The sequence below is a fragment of the Perca flavescens genome, chromosome 23, assembly GCF_004354835.1.
Source record: "Perca flavescens isolate YP-PL-M2 chromosome 23, PFLA_1.0, whole genome shotgun sequence".
Lineage (NCBI taxonomy): Eukaryota > Metazoa > Chordata > Actinopteri > Perciformes > Percidae > Perca > Perca flavescens.
Genome location: NC_041353.1, coordinates 17465798 through 17492427, shown reverse-complemented (window position 1 = coordinate 17492427; position 26630 = coordinate 17465798). Strand labels below are relative to the sequence as shown.

Below are 26630 nucleotides of genomic sequence, written 5' to 3'. Positions count from 1 at the left end.
AGTGCCAAATACTAGATTAGGTATCTTATTCAAAATATGTAATAGCATTTTACTGGTAGTAATTAAGTTTCACACCATAAATGTAATCCTTGTCAAGTGTGTAACAGCAGTGCTTTCTCCACTGAGGAGATGTTAATGTACATAAATAATGCAGATTGGATTGGTGCTCCGTTTTAATGCATGTGTACATGATATACCACGACAGATAATCAATTCTATGCACAGCGTTGAATGGTACAGTGTTCAGGTGGTCTGACATTTCCGTTAGTTGTAAAGCCTGCAGGACTTCTCGAACACTGCGCAATAAGTGCGAAGCAGCTTTTCTGTGTGGGTTAAAGAAATGTGATTGCCTTGCATATTCTAAAGCAGGTCTGAGTGTCTGGAGACCAGATAATTGCATACAGACAGCACCAAACTCTCATTTTGTTCCATCATTTCTTCCCAAACCCTTTTGCCCACCAGCTCTCCTAATCGACCTCGCTCTCAGCGGTCATGGTTGAGCCATCTGTCAGTTCTAAACGTGCCTGCCTGGGCTGGCGGTAGATTTGCCCTCAACAGTACAACTGCTATCTCTCTACGCTGGATTAAAAACAATAGAACAGTTTCTACCTTTGTACTGTATATGCTATTTGTGCTCTCAGGAAACATGGAGAATGTTGTTTCTCATCATAAAGCATCATCATTCTTGCCACATTTTGGTACCCTTTCATCGACTGTTAATACCAGAAGCCAGTTTGGTTGTAGGCCTGCGTGTCCCCCCCCTCCGTTGTGCCTGTGAGTGTGTTTTAGCACAGCTACTCTAATCATTGTTTCCTGGGCGGTTAGAGAAACATCTGCCAGGTCTCCCCCGGTCCGGTCAATGACCCTAATCTCAAGTTACTTAAGAAAATGGCCACAGCAGTTAGTCTTAATGTATTGATTAGGCATTATTGTTGAATGGAAATGATTGTTGCAGAGGTAAAGGGAACCCTGTATCTTTATGGTGAGGTGATGTTTTAGTGAGAAAAGAGGGTTTTATTACATCATTTTTGTTAGTTTACATTGTTTAATAAATCTGTGAATTAAAAATACACTTAATATTGGGAAACTCACTATATTGCCTTGCCCTACACTAAAGTTAATTCTTAGAAGGAGCATGTGTCGTGCATAAAATGTGATCATCCATAAATAACTATCAATTGGTAGGCTATTAATTTAGGAATTTGCTAGACGCTGTGCCTCGTTGCCCCTGAGAGAGCAAGACAGAGAGAAGCTTGAGAGCCGAGGAAGTAAGAGAGAAGAATAGTGTGTCTTTGTGGTTGCTTTTGTATGCGTACGGATGTTTGTCCCCGTGCTTGTGTTTGTGTGTGACCTTGGCTCCAAACTAATTACGTGCAATGCACCAGGGAAGCACATGTTTCCCCCCCTAATGCTTTCTAAACAATCTGACGGAGGCTGAGTGCCTCAGCACCGTAATTAGTTGGTGATCCTTCCTCTGACCTCGTCTTAAACCCTCTCACATCCACTATACACTATTACACTTAACTGAGGGCCTGGAGGTGGGGGTCTGGGGGTTAGAGAGAAAGAGTGTCTGCCCATGCAATTACATTTGCTCACTGCCTTTTAAGCACCTTATATATCCAGCATCTTCTGGAACTGGTGCCACACTGGTGTCCATTTGTTTTGGACCTATTTGTGTGAAATATTTAAAGGAGTTTAATTGCATCACAAAGGCAGAACAAACTCATAGAGTAAATGGGAGGTTTGGAAACATGGTTGGGACATTTTGTGAAGAAAAATGTACTTTCTGCCATCTATTCACAAACCACAGCTGGTGTGGTTTTCCTGCCATTTTATATAATGATCTGCCTGGTGTAAAGTGGAAATACTTTCCAAAGTTGTCTTCATTTTTAATACAGTAAATTGGCCATTAGCTGTGGTTTTAGTGTTTCACTGCCATGCCTCTCTCTCACCTTAAAGTGAACGGGCTATTTGGGCTGTCAATTCACATACGCAGCTTCTCTAATGAGCTGCTGCTTTAATTGGCAACACTGCAGCGCCCTCCTCCAAAGGAGCAGGCTAAGTTAAGAGGTAGTGCTGCACGATCAATCAAATGTTAAGCCCCATCACGGTTTAGGCTTGCCGCATTTTAATGTCGATGATGTTTAAAATGCAAGGAGATGCTGGGAGGAGGCCTCCCTCAGGGAAGACCCAGGACTAGGTGGAGGGATTATATCTCCAACCTGGCCTGGGAACGCCTCGGGATCCCCCAGTCGGAGCTGGTTAATGTGGCTCGTGAAAGGGAAGTTTGGGGTCCCCTGCTGGAGCTGCTCCCCCTGCGACCTGATACCGGATAAGCGGACAAAGATGGATGGATGGATGGATGGATGGATGGATGGATATTGACGTTTAAAATGCGTGCTCTGCTCATAGAAAACTCTGCTGCAGATCCAATCAAGTGCTTCCGAAACTATCAACCCACCACCACGGGGCGTTATTAGAGTTTTTGGCTTCACTTTTGGGGAGCTGTGATGTTAACCTATGAACAACTTTCCTGAATGTTGCACTAGGTGAAGAAGAACCATAATTTAAGTCTTTGGTGTGATGCAAATAATTGTTAATTAGCACAACATGGAAGTGTAAATGTTAAAGGGATACTTCACCGATTTAGCATTAAGCTTTGTATCAGTAGAAACCCGGTAGTATTTTCAAATGACTTCCCTCCCTCATGTCCCCCTGAGACTAGATTTCTCTGTGTTGTGGATCTGGAAAAAAGCCTCCGATGATGCAAAAATTGTCATTTAACATCATCAGAGGCTTTTTTGCCCAGAGTCTGTGGACTACAGCCAGCTAGTTCCGCGTGTTTTCAACCCGCCCATAGGGGTTTGGACTGTCGTCTTTACCCGAAGCGAGGGCAGGAGTATGAGCTAGGTGGAAAGCTAACGCTAGCCGGCCACCTGTCTCATCCATCCTGCTTGCAAGTGTCCGCTCATTAGACAACAAACGGACTACATCCAACTTAAACGAAACTCCCAACGCGAGTTCAGAGACTGCTGTGTTTTTGTTGTTGTGGAAACATTGCTGAACAACCGGACTATCCAGCTACCAGGCCTGCTGCTCTGTCGCCGGGTAAGACTAACCGTCCAAACTCCACCGCTGGTGGAGTTTGTGGCTGTTAGATGCCGACCATTCTACATTCCACGCAAATTCACGGCTGTGTTTATACTCTGTTTCCAGCCCACCAAGCACTAATGTTACCAATGCGTTAGCTGAACTTTACGGAGCCTATAATGTGTGTGCAGTAAATGTAGCCTGTTTCGTATGTCGTTTTTATATAATGTTGTTTTTATATATTTTAAATGTGTAACACCACTTGAGCCACGGTGAAACGTTGTTTCGTGTCTATGGTTGAAATGACAATAAAACACATTTGAGTGGACTTGACTGTCTCACTGTCTATTATGTCTGTAAACGGTAGGCGTGGCTTGGGAGTGGACTAGTAGGCACCAACTTCTAACTTCTAAAAATTCACATTTCTACTACATAAATGACTAAGTTTAATACATATTCATCTTTCCAGCAGTGAAATATCCCTTTAAAGAGCAATACAAATATGTTGTCCTTAAAATCAATGAATAATCGTGATCTCAATTTGATCAAAAATAATCGTGATCATCATTTGGGTTATAATCGAGCAGCTCCAGTATGAAGCACGTAGGTGAGAGAAATCAGTCAATCCCCGGCAAAATCAGAACGACCTGTACAAATATCTTGATGTGTTGTTGTGTGACAATTTTCACACTTCAAAATCACTAAAATGTTGGGCATTGCTACCTTTTTGGCTGCCCCCTTTAGTGGCTGAGGACTAGAGAGAAGAAAATGTCTGTGTATTATTGATGACCCCATTGCTTTAGAAGACAGTGAGTGACAGTTTCAGGGCTAAATGAGTGAAGACAGCCATTCTTCTGTCCTGGCATGACCGTTAAGGCACTGTAAAGTGTGTGTGTGTGTGTCTGTGTGTCTGTGTGTGTGTACGTACAACAGCATCAACAAAATAACGGCACACAGCCCATTTACACATCAAACAGGCTGCTTATGATAATCCAGTAGCCATGTGATTCATTAAAGTGCTTTTAGCCGTGAGGGGCACCTGGGTAGCTCACCTGGTTGAGCGTGCACCCCATGTACAGAGGCTCAGTCCTTACCGCAGCGACTGCAGGTTTGATTCCGACCTGCAGCCCTTTGCTGCATGTCACGCCCTGTCTCTCTCTCCCCCCTTTCCTATCTTCAGCTGCCCTGTCTAATAATGGCCTAAATGCCCAAAAGATTATCTTTAAGTGCTTTTAGCTGTGACTCTACCTCTAAGCCGATACATAAACTATAATAACTTTCTAAGAATTAGGGTGAACTCAAATGACCGCAAGTAAATGGTGTTTCCACACATCAAAACGTCTACCTATTTGAAACACACCTCTGTTAAATTGACCTCATTGTTACCCCAATCTCTCCTGCAGCCAATTGGGCTTGTACTGTGCTAAATTGGACAGCGCCTCTGGCTAATTTGTAGGGTTGGGTACCTTTCGCATCTGAACAAATACCAGTACCTGAAATTCGGTTCCCAGTACGCAACGGTACTTTTTTCGGTCCTTACAATTCAGTTGTAAAAATAATTCCAAATGTATTTATCCTATTTACTTAGAATATTATGTTATTTATTTAGAATATTTTACAGAGACCGAAATTAAATAAAAACAAAACCCCTCCCTCTCTCCTCCCAAACTCGTCCCTACAACCTATTAAATTGAATAATTATTCAACTTTTATTCTTGTATTTGTATATTCCTTTTTAGCCTGTTTTATTTTCATCATGACCGTTTTTAATTGCTCTTTAATGTGTCATGTAAAGCACTTTGAATTGCCTTGTTGCTCAAAGGTGCTTTAGAAATAAAGTTGCCTTGCAACAGGAAGTGTAAAGTCAACAGCACCACGACTATTCGCCATTAATATATCACAGTGAAAGGTGTCTGCATGGAGTTTTGAAAAACTGTAACCACACTTGAAACCACTTTATCAGCATCGCCGTGACTTCAATAAAACTGCAGAGCCGATGTAGTTTGATCTGTGTGTGTGCGTGTGCGTGCGCGTGTGCAAGCGAGCTAGCTCCGCTCTCTGTCAACGTGAAGAGGGGACAGATAAGCTTGCGCTTACGCACTCTCAGGTACTGAAATTTGGCACAGTTTGATTTTACGTGAACCAATACTCGGTAATACCGACGTGATTCGGTCGGTACCGGTAAAAGTACCGGGTTCGGTACCCAACCCTACTAATTTGGCTAATTTAAGTTGTTAAAATGGTTCCATATCTGCTGTTTTAATTCATTTAAATGGAACTGTCATTCATGTTTTTGATTTAAACATGTCCTGTTAATCCCAATCCATAATATATTAATAACCTCTGCATTAAAAACAGTCAGTCAAAGTCTCAGTAATTTAATCTTGGTCACCTTTTACAGGTATAGACAGCTGAAAGTGCTCATAACTGTTCTCTCAGTATGTAGCTATGTGCTGCCAGTGGCTTACCTGCCATGCCCAGAGAGGCACATGAAGTCAAAAAGTTTAAAAAGTGCATTATTCTACCAGCACACCCCCGAGGGCTCTCATTTTTAAAGCCAGCAGATGAAAACCTGCCTTTTATGTTAATTCTGCAGATATGTCTTTTAAGGAGGGTTCTTAAATATATTTTTCTAGTTTAGGATCTAGCTTTGAGAAATTTAATTTCTCTCTGGAATCTCAACTTATTATATTTCAGCGGTAGTCTTGACAAATGGGGGTTCAACAGGAAAATGTCTCTGACCCTTTTTTGATTTGATTGTACAAGTCCGTGGCATGGTGCAAACTTGTTAGGAAATGTTATTCATCAGACGCACAGTTGATGTAGCTTTTAATTCAACTTCAGAGTCATTCTTATTTACAGCCACAGAGTGGAGAGCATGAAAGTTAATTATATCCATTCAGCTACGACATTTGGGCTGGAAAGTTTTAACAGATGACCGAGCAGGTTTCAATAGTAAACGCTACCTTTACTCTAAAAGTTGAGGTGCCTCAGAGGCTGAAAAGACTAGCAATTTAAACAAGTTAACTTTAGTTGACATGTCTTTGAAAAGTTAACTTTATCACTAACTTGTAGCACATAAAACCCTTAGCAGTTGAGTCACCAACAGGATAAACAAACATTTAATTAATGTAAAACGCACAAAGATTACATGTTCAACAGCTCCCTCTCCTGCTGCTCCACGGCTGAGCTGCCTCCAGCCCCTCCTTTAGAGCAGGAGCCAGTCGGATTGGGCTTGCTCATGGGCTATGTAACCATCTGTTTCTAGAGATCGGGTCTCCCTAGAACAGGGTACAGGGGTCCGAGGACCGACGTCTAGCAGACGGTAGCCAGACCAAACCAGACGCCTCGTCCTTTTTTAGTTTCCCGAAAGGGTTCTGTCACCTTGGGCTGTCACTCAATCCACACGCGCGCACGCACGCACGCACGCACGCACGCACGCACGCACGCACGCACGCACACACAGTGATTTGCCAGCTGGTATGTGTGATGCCTGACAGCTTGTTTGTACATGCGTTTGTATTGTCTGTCTTCCAAGCTTTATTGGTGTGCAAATGTAAATGTAGCCACTGTTCGATAACAACTTGACCGCAACACCTCCACCTCCCTATATTTTTCATTTTTTATTTACTGGATTTCTCTGTTATACCCCATACCCCCCTTTCATCTTTCTTTCTCTTACAGATTAAGTTGCATCATGTAGCTAAACTAGTTCACATGCAGGTCAGTGGAGATGGAGACATGAACAGCTGCTGGGGGTGGAGAGGTTAGAATAAAAGCTGAGGCTGGAAAAATCAGGCACAGGAAGAATAGAAGGAAACATTTATGTAATACGAATGACATACAGGAAAGAGTGTGCACCCTTACGGTGGATGAAAACATTGTTAGCGGAGAGACAAGTAGTGCTTAGCACATTAGGGGTCATGTAAGGCAAGGCAGGTTTCTTTTTATAGCAAAATTCATACACCAAGGTAGTCTCAAAGTGATGGTTAACTCTGTAAAACAGTTACTTCCTTTTTATATATATATATATATATATATATATAACTAAAAAGCTTTTACATTTGCTGCTCTAAGGAATCAGTATTGGTTTGCTCTTGGGTAAACAGACCACTTTAAGATGTTCCTTTGTATTTAAGATGTCAGGCCCAGGGCTCTCCTCATATTTAATTGTCCAAGACACATGGACTTGGGTAACAGTTTACATTCACATTAGCCAGGGTTACAGTCTGCTTTCTGCATAGACCTGAATTCTCAAAAGTCACATATAGTTTGGTAATTGGGGTAAGGAATTGGAGAAATGTGGTGACTGGCTTCTTCCATCTGTCCCTCACCTCCTCACCTCTTAAAAATTGAAGGCATCTAGCTTCTCCAGTATATCTGTCAGATATTTGAAACCAATAATCACAGAAAAGGGAAAGAAATAAAATGTCCAGTGTTTATATGACCACCATGTCCCCACCATCCATTACCCTACTTTCAGCACAGTGGGCGAGTGATTTGTTTGGGATGCATCCAAAACTGTCGCATCAAAGGATAAGTAAAGAGGAGCAGACATCTGGGCAAGAATCAATACCAGCTTTTGGTACTTGAGTTTTAGCGATGCTGGCGGTGTGGCTCTAGGGATGGCAATGCAGATCGGTTGGTCGGTCCACCACTTTGGTCCAGACTGAAATACCTAACAACTATTGGATGGAATTCCATGAAAGTTGGTACAGCTATGCATAGCACCTTGAAGATAATTCCTGCTGACTTTGGTGATCCTTTGACGTTTTCATTAGCACCACCATGAAGTTGATATTATTATTATTATTATTATTATTATTATTATTATTATTATTTCATAAGAAATGTGTCAATGACTACTGGATAGATTAGAGAATAGAGTGTTTTCACTGTTAGTCCTCTGCTATGTGTCAAACTTATGGACTACCTGCCTTATTGTGCTGCAAATACACATTAAAGTTCACTGCACATGAAAGCAACGGAATGAAATCTGGCCAATTCTCCTGCAGCTCTGAACAACTGTAATTGTCTATACCTTTGTCTAGACCTTATCGCTACCTGTCATCTCTTTCATATAATCACTTTCTGCCACACACACACACACACACACACACCAGAGAATGACAGATCATTGCCCTGTCCTTCAGTTTATTGTCTGCCCTTTATCTTGACCTGTCATCTCTCGCTCTCTTTTCTGTCCTCATGTCTCTTTCTCTCTCACACACATACACACACCCTTGCAGCATTGTTGTGTTGCTTCTGTCCAACTTGCTGATAGACATCCAGTGCAACAATAGGAGGCAATCTTAGTCCGGCGTGGAGCTATTGTTGTCTCTAATAGAATGGACTGAGAGGTGAAGAGGAGCCATTGATTCAGCTGACTGAGAAAGAAGAGGGGGAGAGAGAGAGCGAATGAACAAAAACGGGCAGAACAAGAGGCTGTTGACACCTGGTCGAAAAAAGAGAGAGACACTGATTTCATGTTTGTGCGTCTGTTCGTTCATGTGGGTGAAACGGGGCAGTTCCACTTACTTGCTGGGTCAGATGTAGTGGATGGAGAGATGGCAGGAGAAAAGGAGAATGTATGAATAATGAAGGAGTGAGCATTGATTTCCTCCTGTTGCCTCAGCTGATCAAAGATCTAACATTGGATTTGACAAAGAGAGGAAGTGAGCGAGGACGGGCACAAGAAGGGGGAAAATAGAAAACGGGACAAAGGAATAAAGGAGGAGAGAATGAAAGGTGGAGAGAGGGTGAGGGATTGTGATGGAGAGAGAAAAAGAGAGGAGGTGAGGACATAGGAGTAGCAGCTCAGACAGAAAGGTAAAAGAGAAAAATGGAATGAATATGAATGCAGAAGAGGAGACTCAAAATGTGAATTGCTATTAGTATCCTACCCTCGTCTCGAATGTCTCCAGAACCAGATCAAACAGAAAAACAATCAGTCACAAAATAAAATGCAGTGCAGCATGGAACACAAACCAAACACCAGGGAACAAAACAAAGCAAAGAACACATAATAGCATGTTCAAAACACTTAGTCAATCCTAGCCTCATTAGCACCACCAAAGTGATGAAAATAGACAAGGAAATGGAGAGCAAGAAGGTGGGAGAGGGGAAGAGCTGGAGATTGATAAAAGGGAGACATGAAAGGAGGGGGAGGGATGTGGAAGGATTCAACTGGAGAAATTAGAGAGGAACAGAGCAAGATGTTGAGTTTGTAAAGGAAAATAAAGGAGTATGGAAAGAGAAAAAAAAGAGAAGTATGGAAAATCAATGAAAATAGAGGAGGGGAGAAGGAAGAGTGAGACTGAGGAAGTTAGAAAGAGAGGGTAGGAGAGAGAGAGAGATAAATAGGGAACAAAAGTAAGCACCTAAAAGCACAGACAAACAAGAGTCTTAAAAACCTCCTGACCCTCAAATGCATTACTGACATAGAGAAAGAAATGTACAAATCATTTCCTTTTCGAAAAGTTAAAGTAGAAAGACCACAATAACACAATGGAAACAAGGGACACTAAAACACATATACAGACAGTGTTAACCGATAGATAGATAGATAGATAGATAGATAGCAAACACTGATATATACAATGCACGCTATAGTTTGAGGAATTGCAAATACACTACATTAACAACAAGGAAAGCTGATGAAGACACAACTGAGTTGAACAATTTGTTGAACATTTCCAGTTCTCTCATCTTTGTCTGTCAGCCTCAATGGCTGCCGCTCATTCGAACTACCTGGTCCATCTCCTGTTTATTCCATTCAATCCAAACACGCTGTTTATTTAAAAAAAAAAGAAAAATTAGATACAATTTATAACTCCCTGTGTGGAAGGGAATGTTTTACTGGAAAGATGTAAAGACAGAGGATACAAATATAAAAGCTAAAAGAACAAACCGAATATATTGAATCACCAATATAGTAAAAATGATTAGTCATACCTTTACCAACAACCCCAAACTTTGTTTCCATGCAAGCAATTATTTTTGCAAGTTGAGGCGTGATGTTGTGACAGGTGTGTAGTAAGACGCAGGGATGGGGATGAGCAAAAATGTGATCAAGACAGCCAGACAGAGATATGAAATAAAGAAAGTGCGAGACAGAGTTATAGCAGACAGACAAAATAAAGAGCGAGAATAAGTGTGAGAATAAGGCTGATTGAAAAGCAGAGAGAGAGAGAGACTGGCGGAGCAATTTGTAAGAGATATAGAGAGAATTTGAATAGTAGCTACCAGGTGATTTCAGTTGAGAGAGAGAGGTATAGAGATAATTTGAATAGTAGGAGAGAGAGAGAGAGAGAGAGAGAGAGAGAGAGAGAGAGAGAGAGAGAGAGAGAGAGAGAATTAATGCCAGCAGCTTCAATAATGCAAATGTAATTACTTGGACCTCACACTTGCTTAGCACCTAACCACATTAACACCGGGCTGGTAGAAAGAGAGACAGCTAAAGAGGTAGACAAGCTCAGGACAGAAAATGGAGACACTGTACAAATATAGTATTAACAAATAATAAAAGTGAAACAAAAAGCATGATGGGAGGTGGACTAGGAATGTGTGAAAACAAATAACGGAGAGATGGAGAACAGCTGGGTCTGGAGCCTGGGAGGTGTCATGAGGAAAATGGAGGAGAAGGCCATGGACAATCTTATCTAAATTGAGCCGCTCGGGTTTACCGCTGTATTGTTTTGATATCAATATTTGGTTGTAAATAAAAATGAATGAAATCCCTTAGATTTGTTATTGTATTGACCAAGATACTGAGCGGGACATTTTACAGTTGAAAAATCAACTTATCCGTGTTCACTGGTTGACAAACTATGTAGTGGAGACAATGTTCCTAAATAGCAACCAATCAGTTTAGAATATCTGTGATGCAATATCTTGAAATATACACCGATACCGATATATCTAATATGCTAAAATGCTATTATAGGCTGATTTTATCGCCCTGCCCCTTTAATCAATCTAGCTGTAGTTGATGTATTTGTTAACGATACACTAACAAAGACAAAGTTATTGTGGTATGTTATCAATATTGTTGACACTTTAATCAATTAGCTGTGAGCGATAAAGGTGGGTCAAATGAGAAGTAGAAATGTGAAGTGTTAACACATTTAGAAGCTATGGAGGGATAAAACAAGTGTGAGATGCTGTAGATGGGAGGAATAAAAGAAAAGAAGCAGTAGAGAATGCAGTTTCTACCCGCCAGCCGCTGATGGACTCAGAAGGACACACACGCCTTGGTTCTGCTGAGCCTGAAGGACAACTGGAGCTGTTTATTGCTAAATGACTTCCCCCCACCTCTTTCTTTCTTTCTTTCATTCTTTTCTCTTCTCTCTCCACCTCTCTCCATCTGTTGGATATTTTGCCACATCAGCTGTTCTCCAGCCACACTGAAATGACCCCTCAAGGAAACCTAATCTGTGTGAGTGTGTGTGTGTGAGAAAGTGTATGTGCGCACACAGACCAAACACTTAAGTGCTGTTCTCCCATGTATTGTATTCTGCAAATTCAACTGACCGACACCACCCACTCTTGTGATCATATTCAGGTTCAGTTATTGTCTTCATATCCTAAAAAAAAAACGTCCTAGTATATTTGTATTAAATCATGTTATAGATTAAAATGTCAAAACGTATGATGTCCACAGCATCACTCGTTCAGTCAACCTCGTTGTTGCTTCAGAAGCCAAGCCGTCCACCCAATCTCCGGAGTCACTAGATAAACTGTCCTCAGACATGAGGGGACACTTTCTTTCTGGACGCTGGTTGCTAGGGATTGTCTCTAAACAGTCAAGTACTTTGGCTTCTCTACTGGCTAGCAGAAATTGGTTAAGACCCATCTCGTCTGGCTTACCGGATGTACATTGCTGGGATAAAACCTCCAATCCGATCCTATCGCCGCTACCTATTTTGCAAGGGCACCGTCGCTGCATCCGAGGCGTAGCACCGCCCAGGACGATTGTGATTGGTTTAAAGAAATACGCAGCGCTGTGGAGACCTGGCAACGTGACACTACGCTACTTATAGACCCTACCTTTCTGTGTCTCATCAAATGCCAGTTGCATTAAAAAAACACATGAAAGCTACATATAAATTGAGCATTACACATTAGCTGTCAGTAGGGCTGTCCTCGACTAAAGAAATTCTTAGTCGACTAACACTTATAGGATTTTGTCGACTAATCGATTAGTTGATTTAATTGACAGAGCTGTGCGCTTTGAGAAGTGGTTAAGACTAGAAAAGCACAATATAAATGTAGTTAATTAACCATCTGTAAAACTGAGTTTCTCCACAATTAATCCTGCAAAAGCACCACTTTAAATCTCGTGTTTACCATGAATGTGCTCAGAAGTTTCTTGGAAATAAGTAATTAAGCATGAATAAGCATAAAAAATGACTAATCGACTAAAGAAATCTCAGTCGACTAAGACCAAAACGACCGATTAGTCGACTATTCGAGTAAGAGGTGGCAGCCCTAGCTGTCAGAAATGCATTAAAAGCAATGTTATAAGACTTGTAGCGTTAATGGAAACCAGTAACGTAACGTCTTTGAAATCTAGCACTTTTAGCAGCTTCTTTTGCACACAACGTGGCAAGTCAATTCTTAAATGACCATCAAGGACATCACAGGCCTGGTGTTTATCCTCCTACATTTTGCCCTACATGTGGCTTTATATTTAGATCCAATTTGAACTTTGTTTTCTTAACCAGCTGGCATTATGCAGCTCAGATGAGGCACAGTAACAACGTGCAGGGGACAGTAGTGAAATGAAGGCCCTTCAGCTCTTTGTAATATTTCATTATTCCACGACTTCACACCAAAATCTGAGGCCGGGACCCATTCACGGCTCCCCCCTTTATGTTCTTCCAGACGCATTCACTGCCACACTTGTTTTGTCATGCCAGTGTTCGTTAGGGGTGATATGAATGAATTAATATTCAGGCATCTTGCTCCCAGTGCGCTCTCGCTGCATGTCTATCTCTCCTCTCCACTGCGCTGCTCGACTGAGCGCTGAGCACTTGGACTGCAGACGTGGGCTGTGCAAGTCATCCAAACTGAAAATCCAACCAAGAGCTATATCCAACACTATTAAGCATTAAAGGATGTCTGTGATCTTATCAATCTTCTACGTTCTTTCATCACGAATTAACGTGTTCCATAGACTGTAAAAATACATGCGTTTGTACTTGTACCAGTAGCTCTCTCCTCTCTGTCTCTCTTTCTCTCCTCTCCCCTCTCTCTGTCTCCTGCCTCTCTTTTTTTCTCTCTCTCTCTCTCTCTGATCACACACACTTACTCTTTCCCTCTCTCTATCTTTCTCTCTCTCTGTTGCATGCTGTCCAGAGGCAATACGCAATTAAAACTATCCAAACTGATGATTTTTGGGGGAAAAGTGACAGCCTGAGTGTCCACCTGCAGTTACACTTGCAAAATCAGTCTGTGCGCCGTTGGCAAATCAGAACTGTTTACTTTTTGAGCACGCAATGAATGCCATTAGCGCCACAGCAAAAGCCCCGCCCTGGTGTCGATGTGGACGGGGTGGATGTCATCGCCAATGGACGATGACATCATCCATCAGACCAACCCTATTTCAAGATGAATCCTCAAAGTGAAAAAATAAATACATTTCAAACCCCCTTCACATGCGTGCTATGATACACTCCCTCTCGGGCCATAAGGGTGCAAAACGTCAATGTGCAACTAATCGTGTTAGTTTTCTCAACAAGGGATCAATTTCACATCCTGTCTGATAACTTACAGAGACAAATATTCCTGTAATACAAATATCTGCTTTATCTCTTTCCTTGCACCGTTTGTCATTTCAGACTCACAGGAGTATTATCCACTAGTATGACTTTTATTTTTTATTTTTATTTTTTACTCCTTGTGGTTGCTTGAAATGATTTATCCATAGCATCTGAAGCCTATTTGATTCCAGCATGTATTCACTTTGGGAGTCAGCAAATGCTTAAAGTATAAATATTACATATTACAGACCAACCATTTTAGGTTTTTCCAAAGGGAGCCTCGGTCCATATTGACTCGGCCTGATTTTTCTTCTCCTCAGGACAACTATACATTTGCCCAGCCAGGCATCCAGAGGAAAGTCAAGGCCCTGGAGGAGCTGGTCAGCAGGATTGATGGTGAGTCATCTGCCTTGTCTCCATCCATCCATCCTTCCTTCCACCCATCCATAAAGTACTTTCTGCTCACAGCTCTGCCATTTTGACTTGATTTCCATTTTTTTTTCTTCTTTTTTTTAACCTCTTCTTGGCTTTCTAGTTGATTCTCCTCTCTGTGTATCAGTCATCTTTTTCCCATTTCTGATGTCTTCTCCCTCAACACCGGTTGAACGGTTATTCATGCAAACATACGTTCAAAGTCATCACCCTCTGCGTGGTTGTCTGCTTTACAATGGGCATGCATGCAAGACAGTGGGCTTAAGTCACAACCCTTTTCTATTTTTTTTTCTCTTAAATTCTTTTGTGAAAATTGAGAGGAAATTAGCAAATCTTAATGTATCTGGTATTTTCCCAATGTCAGTTGTATTTTATTAAATTTTTCATGGACTAAACTTGCCACAAGCCATAGAAGGATTTTGCGCGCATCACTTTAATTTTCAGTCTTGCCTAGACATCTTTGAAAATAAGAGAATATTGATTAGTCTGACAAAGGGGGAGGGGGGGGAAGAGGTGTTAACTTGTGCATTCACACACATACTGTACGTATACATGCAGAGAGGTGGAAAGGGGCCGGTTATTGGGCCGCACTTGTCCCGCATGTATATTTTAAAGTTCTTAGTGTTACTCTGCCAGGCAACAGGAATAATAATAATAAAAAAAAGTCACTTTAAAAATTGCTTTCATGGGGAGTTTTTTCCCCCCTCACAGTTTTGTTAACACCTAAACTTCCTTTGACAGTTTAAATGTTCGTGTTAGAACTAGATACACACCGGGAAGTTAGTTGTTTTCACGCCACGATTCTTCCGCGCTTGTAATAATTACATGACACTGCGATCGCTGATTGTCATTCCACCCGTCTGTCGGGGGAAATGTCAAGGTGTTGGTGATTATTAGCACAAAACAATGGCTCGCAGAAGAGCTGGAAGTTAATTTATGCACACAGAGTGTTCTCATACACAGCACCTTAGTGTTAAATAGCAACGCTGCTTCTTCTGTTTCCTCCTTCTCTTTTTCAAGATGTCAAAACAATAAATGTGTAAATATGGTTTGAATGGTTTTTCCATCCAGACTTACTGTACCTCTGTCACTTGTGTGGCATTAGTGGCGGCCCACGATGCGGTGTGCAAAACAGGGTCTTATCGAGGCAAGCCTTTTGTACAATGGTCATGTTCTTGGCTAACCTTGGTGCTGCCCGACCATCCTGTCACCCGCTCTGTCAGCCAGAGGGAGCGGAGGACTCGCCCGCTGCATCCAAATGGATGGAGGGAGAGAGAGAGAGAGAGCGAGAGAGAGAGAGAGCATAATGTACGTGTGTGTGCAGGAGTGTGAATGTCAGAGAAAGTTAGTGTGCGTACGCAGGCCTGTCTGTTTGTATGTGGGATTGTGACAGAGTCAACATGCCGATAGAGAGGGCAGTCGTGTGAGAGCGTTGGTGCATGTTGTTGCCTCTGTTGGGAGGAAAAAAAAAACAATACTGATATACTGTACATGTGTGTACATTTGGAGTGTGTGTGTGTGTGTCCTCTTCTAGGTTTAGATGAAATAAATTGACGAAATAAAGAAGCAAAGTCCTCCCAAGCTCTGCCACACCCCAGCAAAGACATAAAAAAATGACTTGACATTTTCACTGTATTTATTCCATAAGTGCCCAGTCATCATAGTTGGGGCAGAGCCATTTTATACCTCGCTAGCTTGACATTACCACCTCTAATGAGATCACAGATAGCTTTTATCTTGTGTTACAGGATTGTTTTTCGCCCCGCTGTCGACATAGCATCTGTTTTGGGAACAATGGCCTCTCATCTCTCCCAAAATGACCTATCAGCGCTTATCAGATGCAGGGTTATCCAGAGTGTTGTGCAGTTGTTGTGCACATTGTGCTGGGGGTGTGGGGGGGTTAACCAACGCAGTTAACTGTTGGATATTATTCTTGTCTTCTATAGTGTTTGTTTTTTACATTTATGTATTGTTAAATTGAATTTTTCTTAAAATAGTGTTTCTTTATTAGGGTCTGTTAGTCTCCTAATGCAGAATTATTTATTTATTTATTTGTCTGTTAGTTGTGTATTGTGTTCGATTGCTGTATGGTTGGTGGCAAACCAGTTTCCCTATCGGGATTAATAAAGTTTTTCAATTCAATTTCCCTCCCTTTAACCCCTAGTTTTTCTTTTATTTTTTTTTGGGAAATAACTATTTTACCCTATGAAAGGCACATTGGACGGTAGGACTTAAGTGACATACCAATGAGAAATAGAATGATTGGCTGTGTCAAATGAAACAGACATGTCAAACAGGATTCAAACGGCACCATTTTGAGAGTCTAAAAACGCCAATTAAAGGATGAGGTTCCCAGTTTATGTCCTAGAATGGCTGGGAAAAAATGACCTTCTCCCTCAAGTGTTATGACTAAGGTGTCTCGTCCTCCGCTCAGTCAACTTTCCCAGTATGACAAAGTTAAAAGAGACGTTTATTATCCCAAATATTCGGCAGGTGTTTATTTGTTTCCTGTGAATGTAGTCCCATAGTGTAAGCTCTAATTGATCTTGAAGTAAGGGTGCCAAAAAAAGCAGCAGGATTTGTTAAAACTTCCCAAAAAAATCAAAGCTGTTTATTTCTTTACTCTAATTCCTTTAGTTGAAAACAGTGGGTGACATTGTTGAAAGGCTTTTACTTTGAATGTTCTTTGTTTCTCTTTCTGCTCGCCCCTCCCTCACACTCCCCCTCTCTGTAATTATCTTGCTTGTAATAAGTGACGCTAACTCCTATTAGCCTTGCTTGACGCTAGCACTTTGTCGGCATGCCTGTAATGCTTCTCTGATCTCTTTATCTCTCCCTTATCTCTTTCTGTGTATAGTTGCATGCAAGTGCATTAGCACAAGTTCATCAACATGCAAATTGCCCAAAGGTGAATTTATTTATGCTAATGAGAGGACGCACTGGCAGCACACACTTTGAGCCTGACTTGTGTAAAATGGCTGGTAGCTGGATTGTGGCTGTATTGCATAATAAAAGGCAGAAAAGTGCTACATTGTTTATATGGGTTTGAAAAAAAAGATAATTTGCCTTTCTGTAGCAGCAGCTGCTGTTTGAAGTGGCTATGCATTTTGTGTGCATGACAGCCTGTGTATATTTACCATTCTGTTTGTTTAATGTGTATTTATTGGGGCCGGATTTGTATATAAATTCACACTTGTGTAGGGAAGAATGCGCTTTGCTTTTGTGGAGTTTTTGAAGTTGTGCCATATTTTTCAAGCTGTGTTGAGTTCAGGTTCAGGCCTGCTGTGGTGTAACCGGCAGCACAAGGTCAATTACACCATCTTTCCCTGTCTTGCCCACACAATCCTCCACAACCAGACATCACATCTACAATGTTCATTCACTCTGCTCTCTCTGTCTTACAGCAACTTTACATACTGTACTTAATATACTGCACGTTCCACGTTTTCAATCATCTTACATTTATTTATTTAAAGAAATTTAACAGACCTCTTTGGAAAATGTGAAAGTTATGTCACTACAGTAACTGTATTTAGGACCGCTGTCCCTTTGGGTCTCTTTTGATTTTAAATTGGGTGTGGTGGGGTTTTCTTACTCTTCACTGCTGAGCATCTAGGATGGTATTTCTAATGTGACATGGTGCTTCTTCTAGTTATGCTAATGTACTATTCCTATTCTTCACACAAGCTCATTTGCAAGTAGCCAGTATTGAGTTTACGCTTATCATTTGCAGTTTTCTGAAGCGTTTGCATCAACTGAGACACGCACACATTAAATACATGATGTACTTGCATGAGGTCTGCTGTTTCACCTGTTTACATGCACCGGGATCCACAAGAACATTTTTGTGATGCCTAATGTTTAGGACAGAGAAAAGCATTGCGCACACACACACACACACACACACACACACACACACACACACACACACACACACACACACACACACACACACATACAGTGACACCATGAAACTTACCCGATCCCACAATTGCTGGAGTCTCCCTCGGGCAATCGGTAATAAATGACCTTGTGGTTGTTTATTGTGTGAGAGGAATAGGTAAGCAAGAGTCACTCAGTGGACTCTATCTTTTGTACTTGACTTTGTTATTTAACTTTTTCATTTTTACTTGTTATAGCTGCATCTTGCCAGAGGGTGTTTCTCTTTGTGTGACAGATAAACTAATAAACAGAGATATATTTATAGTGCGACCAAACACACACATGTACTGTATGTCCACACAATATTCTGTACACACCTTATTTAAGTAAGAAATACATGTATGTACAACATAAAAGCCCAACAAAAAATGAAAACCATACACTTTTAGTCAGTAAGCTATGTGTCTAGTGCATTTTTGCTGCATGGAAAAGTAGCACCAAACACCTTCCTCGAACAGCAGTTGTCCAATCATAGCTTAGCAACCTTAACTAGAAGGCGTTAGAGGACATTACTCTGAAAGGGTTTGGAGGATAGTGTTTAATGGCTAGCCTTTCCCAAACCTAAAAACACAAGAGCAAAATTGAAAGGAATGGATTAAACAGTGGGGTTTCTGCTCTACAGCCTATGTCTGCGGGATCAAAGATTACGTTTAAAAAAAAAAACAAAAAAAAAAAACACATTCACAACTAGCACATCTTGTAATGTTAGAAGTGAAAACATAAATATGAAGTTCAAAAAGCCAAGCAGCCAAAAGGTTTTTATTAGAATGATTACAGTGTGATCTTACATTTCTTTCTTATAATACTAGGATAAATTAGCTTTAGTACAATCGTCCTATATGTAGCAATTCATTGCATATTTAAGATCCTTTACGGGCTTCTTGTTTAATAACAAACAAACATAATCAGCCGGGGCCAAGTTTTGAAGCTACCCTTAGCTTAATGAGCTAGCTAGCTACAACTGAAAAAAATCTGCTTGCAACAGGTGTCATTTCAGCTGGCAAACTCAACAGTTAAAAGCTAGAAATGAGAAGCCTGCTTTTGTCTACTTCTAACTGACATCAAGGACCCATTGTTTTAAACATTAATGGGACTTTTAAGCAGAAAATCTGCTACTAGTATCATTGTAAAATAGTAAAACAAACGATATGCTTACTGTGAAATTGAAAGCTTGACACGCATAGCACTGGTAACTAATGGGGGCGAGGAATGGATAAAGTTTACAGTGAGATTATTGCATTCTCTATTTATAAATACAATATATTACAGAGACGGGGAGCTATGGGAACAGTTCACAGTGAAAAAATAAGCAAATGTAAAAGAAAGCAGCTCTGTTAGAACAGAAAGTGAAATGGTAAAAGAAAAAACAAAAAAACAGCCAATAGTAGAGTGGAAGAGTGTAACTGTAATTATGTTTTGTACCAAAGAGAGCATGAAGTCAGGCAGAATTGGCGTCATCAGCAGAATCCTGGGAGCCGCTCACTAGTCACTGTACGACCTTTGACCTCCTGCTGTCCACCCGCACTTCCCCAGCCACGGGCTACAGTCCACTGTGGGGAGAGGACTAGCCGGCATCATGGCCTCCGTGCTAAACCTCAACCAGTAGTAGGAGGGAAGACAAGACTCATCAGTCAATCATTGTCTGTGAGAGATTTCATCCGCAACCTCCCTCAGCCCCCATAACTACGCTACCCAGCATGCCGAGCACTGTGCCAGCTGGACAGCAGCCCTCGGTTAAAAAGTCACAAGTTGTAGCGCTTTAGTTCATTTAATTGTTTCATCGTTCATGTTATTTTTTCTTCTTTTTTTTTTCCCCCCTGTTCTTTTTTGGTTTTATAACTCTCCTTTCTCCACTCCCTCTCCTACTGCGATTACTCCTCATGACAAACGGATCTCCCTTACAACACCACTCCCCCCATCGCGCGCCTCTTCCCCTCTGTTTGGTGAAGCCGCTAATATTAGGCAGAGCAAGTTCATTAGTGTAATTTAACATTGTCTAAAGTTGTTCCACTCTCTCCCTCTCTGTTTGGCAGCTAGCTAGGATCTGTCACCATGATGCATTCGCCGTTAATGAGCTTGCCTTGTTTATGCTTTTACAGCAGCATGTGATAATTAAACTGCAGAGACGAGTGCGAAGAAATCGCTTTGTGTTTACTTCGCGCCCTGCACATGTGTTGGAGTGTGTGCATAATTGTCAAACATGCATGTGTGAGCAATGGAAGATAGGTCAAATTCAAGTGTTTGCTGTGTGTTGCTTGAGCACACTAATGTATGTGTTCTTGGCTAGAAATACCTTAACATTTGTGCTTTATTAAAGCTGTAAATTGGTTTGGGTGGGTGTGTGTTGTGTGTGTGCGTGGGGGGGGGGGGGGGGGGGGTTGTCAGTCAGACCTGATTAAGAGCACAGATTTTAAGAGAAGAGAATGCTATAGTTCCTCCCTAACTGGCTTTTCTTATAGATTCTCTGACAGCTCTTTAATTACAGCTCTATTATGAAGAGAGAGAGAGAGAGCGAGAGAGAGACATTGGTTTGATGACTATGAAATAGGGAGTCGCTGAATAATGAGTGGTATTTTTCATCTTTTGTTATGTAAAGAAGCATAAAACGAACATTTTTCAAGAACCGAGAAAGGAACAAAGGCAGCGTCACAGCCTCATGTGCAACAAATTTTCAGCTGACATTTCTGCTTCTCATCCGTTCTCGTCAGCGAGCGTTCATGCCAGCCCGCCATGACACTGACATTGACGCCACTGATGTTTGAACTCCGCATTGAGAACACATTGAGCTCGCCAGATGCAACGTATGGTTCTCTCTGTGTGGTTTGTTGGAAATGGGAACATAATCTGAACTAATTATAGGAGGAGAAAACTAAACACATTTTATGGTTATAGGGAGACAGATGCCGACATCTAATAGCCAGCTAATGTTTATGTTTGGAAAGTCGAGCCGAACGAAACAAACTGAGTGGGAACTGCCGCCTTGACTGATGAATATATTTATATTCAGCTGTTTCTTGATGTGTTCTCATCTGTTGTTGGTACCAGCAAAATTAAATTACGGCAATTTGCACAGAATAATCCATCATACCTACCTCAAAGAATAAGTCTGGTGATTTTTCTATATTTTTCCAAAAACAACAAATACTTACAAGTATTGACTGTGAAGCTAAAGCCTGATGTAGTTCATCTTTTTATTGTTTTCTAAAAGCTAATAAAAACACACCGATGATTCACACCGGCGATAATGAACATGGGCATTGTGTTCAAAAACAACAGCACACTAAAATGTGTTTCTTAAAAACATTTTAGCCAAGCCAGTAAGAGAATCTTGATTCATATTTGATCAGCATCGCCTCGTTTGATCTGAGTTTCGTAAGCCTGGTGCAATGCTGGACAGAGAATACCGGTTACGGTCTCTGACTGCGTTCAAACATGACTCTCCTCCGTCAGTCATCCGTCTTAAACCCTCCCCACATGAGATAAACGGTTGTGATTGGTCTGCCTAGTTTCTCTTTGGCTGACAATCTGTTTTTGAATGGGGGCCCAGGCGTATCTGCCAGAGCAAATGAAACATGAGTCATGTAACCATTGTTGCACAGAGCATGGAAAACCTGAAGAGATGCATTTTAAAATAAAGTGTCTGTTTTGACAGGGTTTAAACTAGGACATGACCAATGAGTGTGCCCAGAAGAAGTAGGTTTTGATGACTTTAGTTAATACTGAGGTGTAGGAGGAGAAAAATCACACACCTAGATGATTAAAAATCAGTGTTGAGCTTATGCGATATTAAAATGACCCGACGTCCCTTTGTCAGAAAAAAAGATAAATAGTCACAATTTTATTAAAACCCCACGGGGTTCAACCTCGTATGACAGAGAGAAACAAAAACACAGTTATACAGCAATGATGTCGGAGAAATGATATGCTCACACTCTATACTTTTTATAAATTTGCTGCCTGTCCTCACCTCTGGATGCTATTGACCTACGTTGTGTGCACTCCATTCCTCACCGGACTGACATGCAATTGCTTTGGAGTTTTATTTAACAACGAATATTCTCCCTTTTCTCATCTCAGTTTGGTGTGAAGCTTTTCTCTGACAATTCTGATAGCTCTGTAATTACATCTCTATTATGAGGAGGCGGATGTGTGCGTGATTGGTTGTGCGTGCGTGTGACACTGACTGCAGTAGTTATTAACAAAGAGGGGAGCGATGAAGGAATCTGTCTATCAACACACTGTCATCATTAATATTGCCAGATCCTTACCAGGATTTTTTTTTGCCTTAAATACCGTACATATTTAAATATATATCCACTATTTTGGTGGAACCTTATTCTATGTGGAATATATTTATTTTTATATTGTGATTATTATTATTATTTTGACAGAGTCTGTGCACCGCCACATGCAGCAGTACGAGGTGGAGTACCTGCAGTTTGCCTTCCGCTGGATGAACAACCTCCTGATGAGGGAGCTGCCATTACGCTGCACAATCAGACTGTGGGACACCTACCAGGTAAACACACACACACACACACACACACACACACACACACACACACACACACACACACACACACACACACACACACACACACACGGCAAAAGCTATTGTTATTTATGCCTTTTGTTATCTGTCCATTTCTATCTTTCTGGCTCTTCGTGGGATCTCAGAAACTGAGACATATTCTCTGATAATGACATCTTTGATTGCCTCAGAAGTGGTGCTTTTGTAATTTCTACCATTATGTCCCAGCCAACCCAGGTGGCATGATACAACATAATACAGATATATATATATAGGATATATGATCTTTAATGCAATATCTACATTGCCCATATCAGCAACCATTCATCCAATGTTCCAAAAGCACATTCTGTTCACTAATCTGATATCATTTTAAAAGGATAACTGAGAAAACATTGGAGAACCCTTTTGCAATTATGTAAGCCCATAATGTAATCTGAAAACTGCTGCCCTGGTTAAAAAAACAATGCAACTGATCTCAGCTGGTATTCTGTCTATAATGGAGTGCAATGGAAATTTCTAAGTGACCCCAAACTTATGACCGGTAATGTATGTATGTATGTATGTATGTATGTATGTATGTAAAGCTATTAAATCATGACCCCTATCTCTGTGATAGTCTTAGTTATACAGAGCCTATAATACAGCCTAACTATGCCGCTCGGCCCCATCACACAACCATGCTGCCGACAAATTTACACTTTTCTTGTTAAATGAACAGGATGAGTTGACTTGTTCAGAAAAAGAAAGGTTTAAAAAATATGCAAATAAGATCCGGGCAAAGGGATTGTAAAGGATTAGTTAATTCAGTAAGGAAACAAAGATGTCAGTAGCCCCTTTCATGCATGAAACAAAAGTTTTGCTGTCTAACTTAATGGTTTAATTTTATGGCTGCTCTGTTCTTGTGTGTGCGCGCGTGTGTGTTGACCTAGATGTGTGTGAGAGAGAGAGAGAGAGAGAGAGAGCAGGATCTTAATCATATTCAAACACATCTGGACCTGCTCATTTCGCTGCCCTTTCACATTTACACACAGCTTAAAAGGCGGCGCCTACAGTTACACCAGATTGTTAACCTCAGTTGGCGTTGTCAATAACACCTAATGTCTGCTATTGATTCAGTGGGGTGTGTGTAAAGGCTTGAATGTGTGTGGATAGTCCAGAGCTTGAGCTGAGTACATATAATGGATTTTCCATCTTATGCAGAGGTTGAGAGTGTGAGACATGCTAGCGCCGTGTTTGATTAGGCGTGGAAAGTGCAGAGAAGGAGCATGAAGATGAATTGAGAGTTGAAGTAAAGTTCAAAACTTCTCCATTGGTGGCTCCTCCAACTGTGGCAGTTAGTTGCACAACCATATGTATTTATCTTTTCTGCTGTCATCTTTGCAACAGTGTCTGCATCTGCCCCCCTGTTGTTATTCTTCCTGCTGCATGTTGTCAGCATCAATCAGAGTATCTTTCTCATTTTTTCGTTAAAAGGGGGATTGTATGACATGCAGATGGTCTTGTCATATTTACCCGTTTTTGTTTGCTTAGCTCAAAAATCTGACGTCTGCAACTGTAACTCTGAGGTCTGACATTCCCACAGCTCTGAAGTCCCTGTCTGAAAGCTGTAATGTAGCAGAGCTGCTTCCCATTGACACAAATGCAACCAAGTAAGTTAGGGACTTTCGTCAAATAACTGTACCTTTCTGTATATGTCTTTTGGTTGCAGTTAAGAGCATTAGCAGGGCAAAGGGAAACAAATTTAGATAGGTAATAGATCAAGGTATAAAGTTGGGTGTTGAAAAACAGAACGAGAGGGGATAAAAAGAGAAAGGGGGCAAAAAGAGAGAAAGTGGAAAGACTTACAAAATGGAAATAAAGCTTAGTCCACAGCTCAACAAAACCATAGCTTTGATGAATGAACAACACCAAATTAATCTTGTCTAAATCTTTCTGAACTCTTGACTAAACTTTGGGCAGCATGAAATAGATTGCAGCTGACAGGTAAAAGCCACATAACAGCAACGATGGTATTTTTCTTTTCATGCCGTAGCACCACTGCCATTTTTGTGTCAGATTTAGTTTGTGCAAACACCCTTGGAAGCAGATAGAACTCCATTGCTGGCTTGTAAAAATACATTTTACTAATTATACATAACGTTGCACTTTACTGCAACCTCAGGGTGGCGGAAAACACCATTTTTCTCATCATATGAAACTTTAAATGCTTTTATTTTTACATATTTACTATATTTTAATTGTGAACACTATTATATGAGCACTTTCAATATTTTCAATCCAGGAATTTCAGCATTACCATTTTTTCCAAATATTCATATTACTATAATCCTACTTACAGTAATTGGTCCCTGCGAGCAAAGATTCTCTTCACTTTCTGTGTTCTCAATGACATAAAACTGTTGGGTCAGCTGCAGTGCAGTGTGAGCCGAGCTGAAAATAAAAACGAATCCTGAACACTCCAAGTCCTCCAGTTTAAGTGCAGTCTCTGCACTCGCATGACTTATGTGGACATCGGTGATTAGGAAGCCAAAGAATCCCATTTTTTCTCAGAAAGAACACTTTGGCTGACCCGACAGCAGCACTATGTATTCAGGGACCCACTTCCTGGTCGGCCATCCCTTATCATCACTGATAGGCGTTGAATGTTCCTCTTGTGAAGGATTGATACTAAATCATTACAACAAACTACAGTGCTCTCGTTTGTTGCTGGTGCATTTCAACTGAACCACAGCCAGCTGGCAGGAAAGACGGACATATTTAGAGGTGTGGAGCTTGATAGGAAGGTCTTGAAGGTGTAGTTTGGTGTTTGATTTTGCTTGATTGTTGGACAGGGTGAGTAGGTGAGGAGTGGAAAGGCTGAGAGATGAATATGTGAGGACATATTTTGTAGATATGCATCAAGAGAATTACGTTTGAACCAGAGTGAGTGGCCTTCCCAATACTCCTAAGTAAATCCTGATAAAGTTAATGACACATAATTGAACACAAGTTGGTTGTTAAGAAATACCAGCTGACCCAGTACTGCCCTGTACCTAATCCAGTCTGCATCGCAGCTGGAACGGTACATGAATTCGAATTGAACCGAAACGGCACGGACGTCTCGGTTCGGTATATGAATTTCCACGGAGAATACACGGTATAAAAGTAAATAAAACATGCAAATTAATTAATGTAATGCGGAACTACTGTTAGATACGCATTTCTTTAGGGACATCTAATCAGTAGTACAGGCGAGAGAGTGGTGAATAAGATGAGGACTCTGTCGGCGTTGTTCAGCAGTTGTTGGGTATGTGAGTGGAAATACATCTAACATGCTAACGCATATCTGACGCCATCACCTACATGTGGCAATCACTAGAACGAGACAAAAAAAAAAACTGTCCAACTTCTCCTCCCTACAGTGCTTAACCAGCCTTTAGATAGAAATACAAGGGCCAAAAAAAAATTGCTTCAAGTATTTGCTGCACATACTCGACCCTCATTACGACATGCCGTCCCGTCCACACATGAGGCAAACTGTAGTCCCTTCCATATACAACCAAACACGGACGTTGATGGAGCGCGAGTTGTCAGCTGCACCCCCCGTTTCACTAACCACTGATGGTTGGACTTTGCGTGCTACGGAAAGCTATCTCACGGTGACTGCTCATTTTATTGACTGAGTGGGAAATGAAAGCGTCAGTTGTACAGACGTGGCCCCTGTATGAGCAGCACTCACCGGGCTGAGAAGCTACAGGAGGGCGTGGCAGAGTGGAAACTAGAAAGGTATGCCTGTCGCACTTAATAGCAAGAATTTTTCTTTTATCGGGGAAGGTCTCGCCTAAGTAGAATTTTGTTTATATTTTATTTAATTTGCACTTTCATAAATA

The 26630-nt window shown here is 41.2% G+C and overlaps 1 protein-coding gene across 4 annotated transcripts in view; it reads left to right on the top strand.

Annotated features, from left to right (window-relative positions):
- tbc1d22a (TBC1 domain family, member 22a) overlaps nt 1-26630 on the top strand; it is a 131307-nt gene that overhangs the window by 71257 nt on the left and 33420 nt on the right. For 3 of the 4 annotated variants that reach the window (XM_028570956.1, XM_028570957.1, XM_028570955.1), the window contains 2 exons: nt 14174-14249; nt 22619-22746. In XM_028570956.1, coding sequence (XP_028426757.1) covers nt 14174-14249; nt 22619-22746 — 204 coding nt within the window. Of the gene's footprint in view, nt 1-14173; nt 14250-16033; nt 16116-22618; nt 22747-26630 lie in introns of those variants that run through there. The other variant, XM_028570958.1, reaches the window with a different exon arrangement.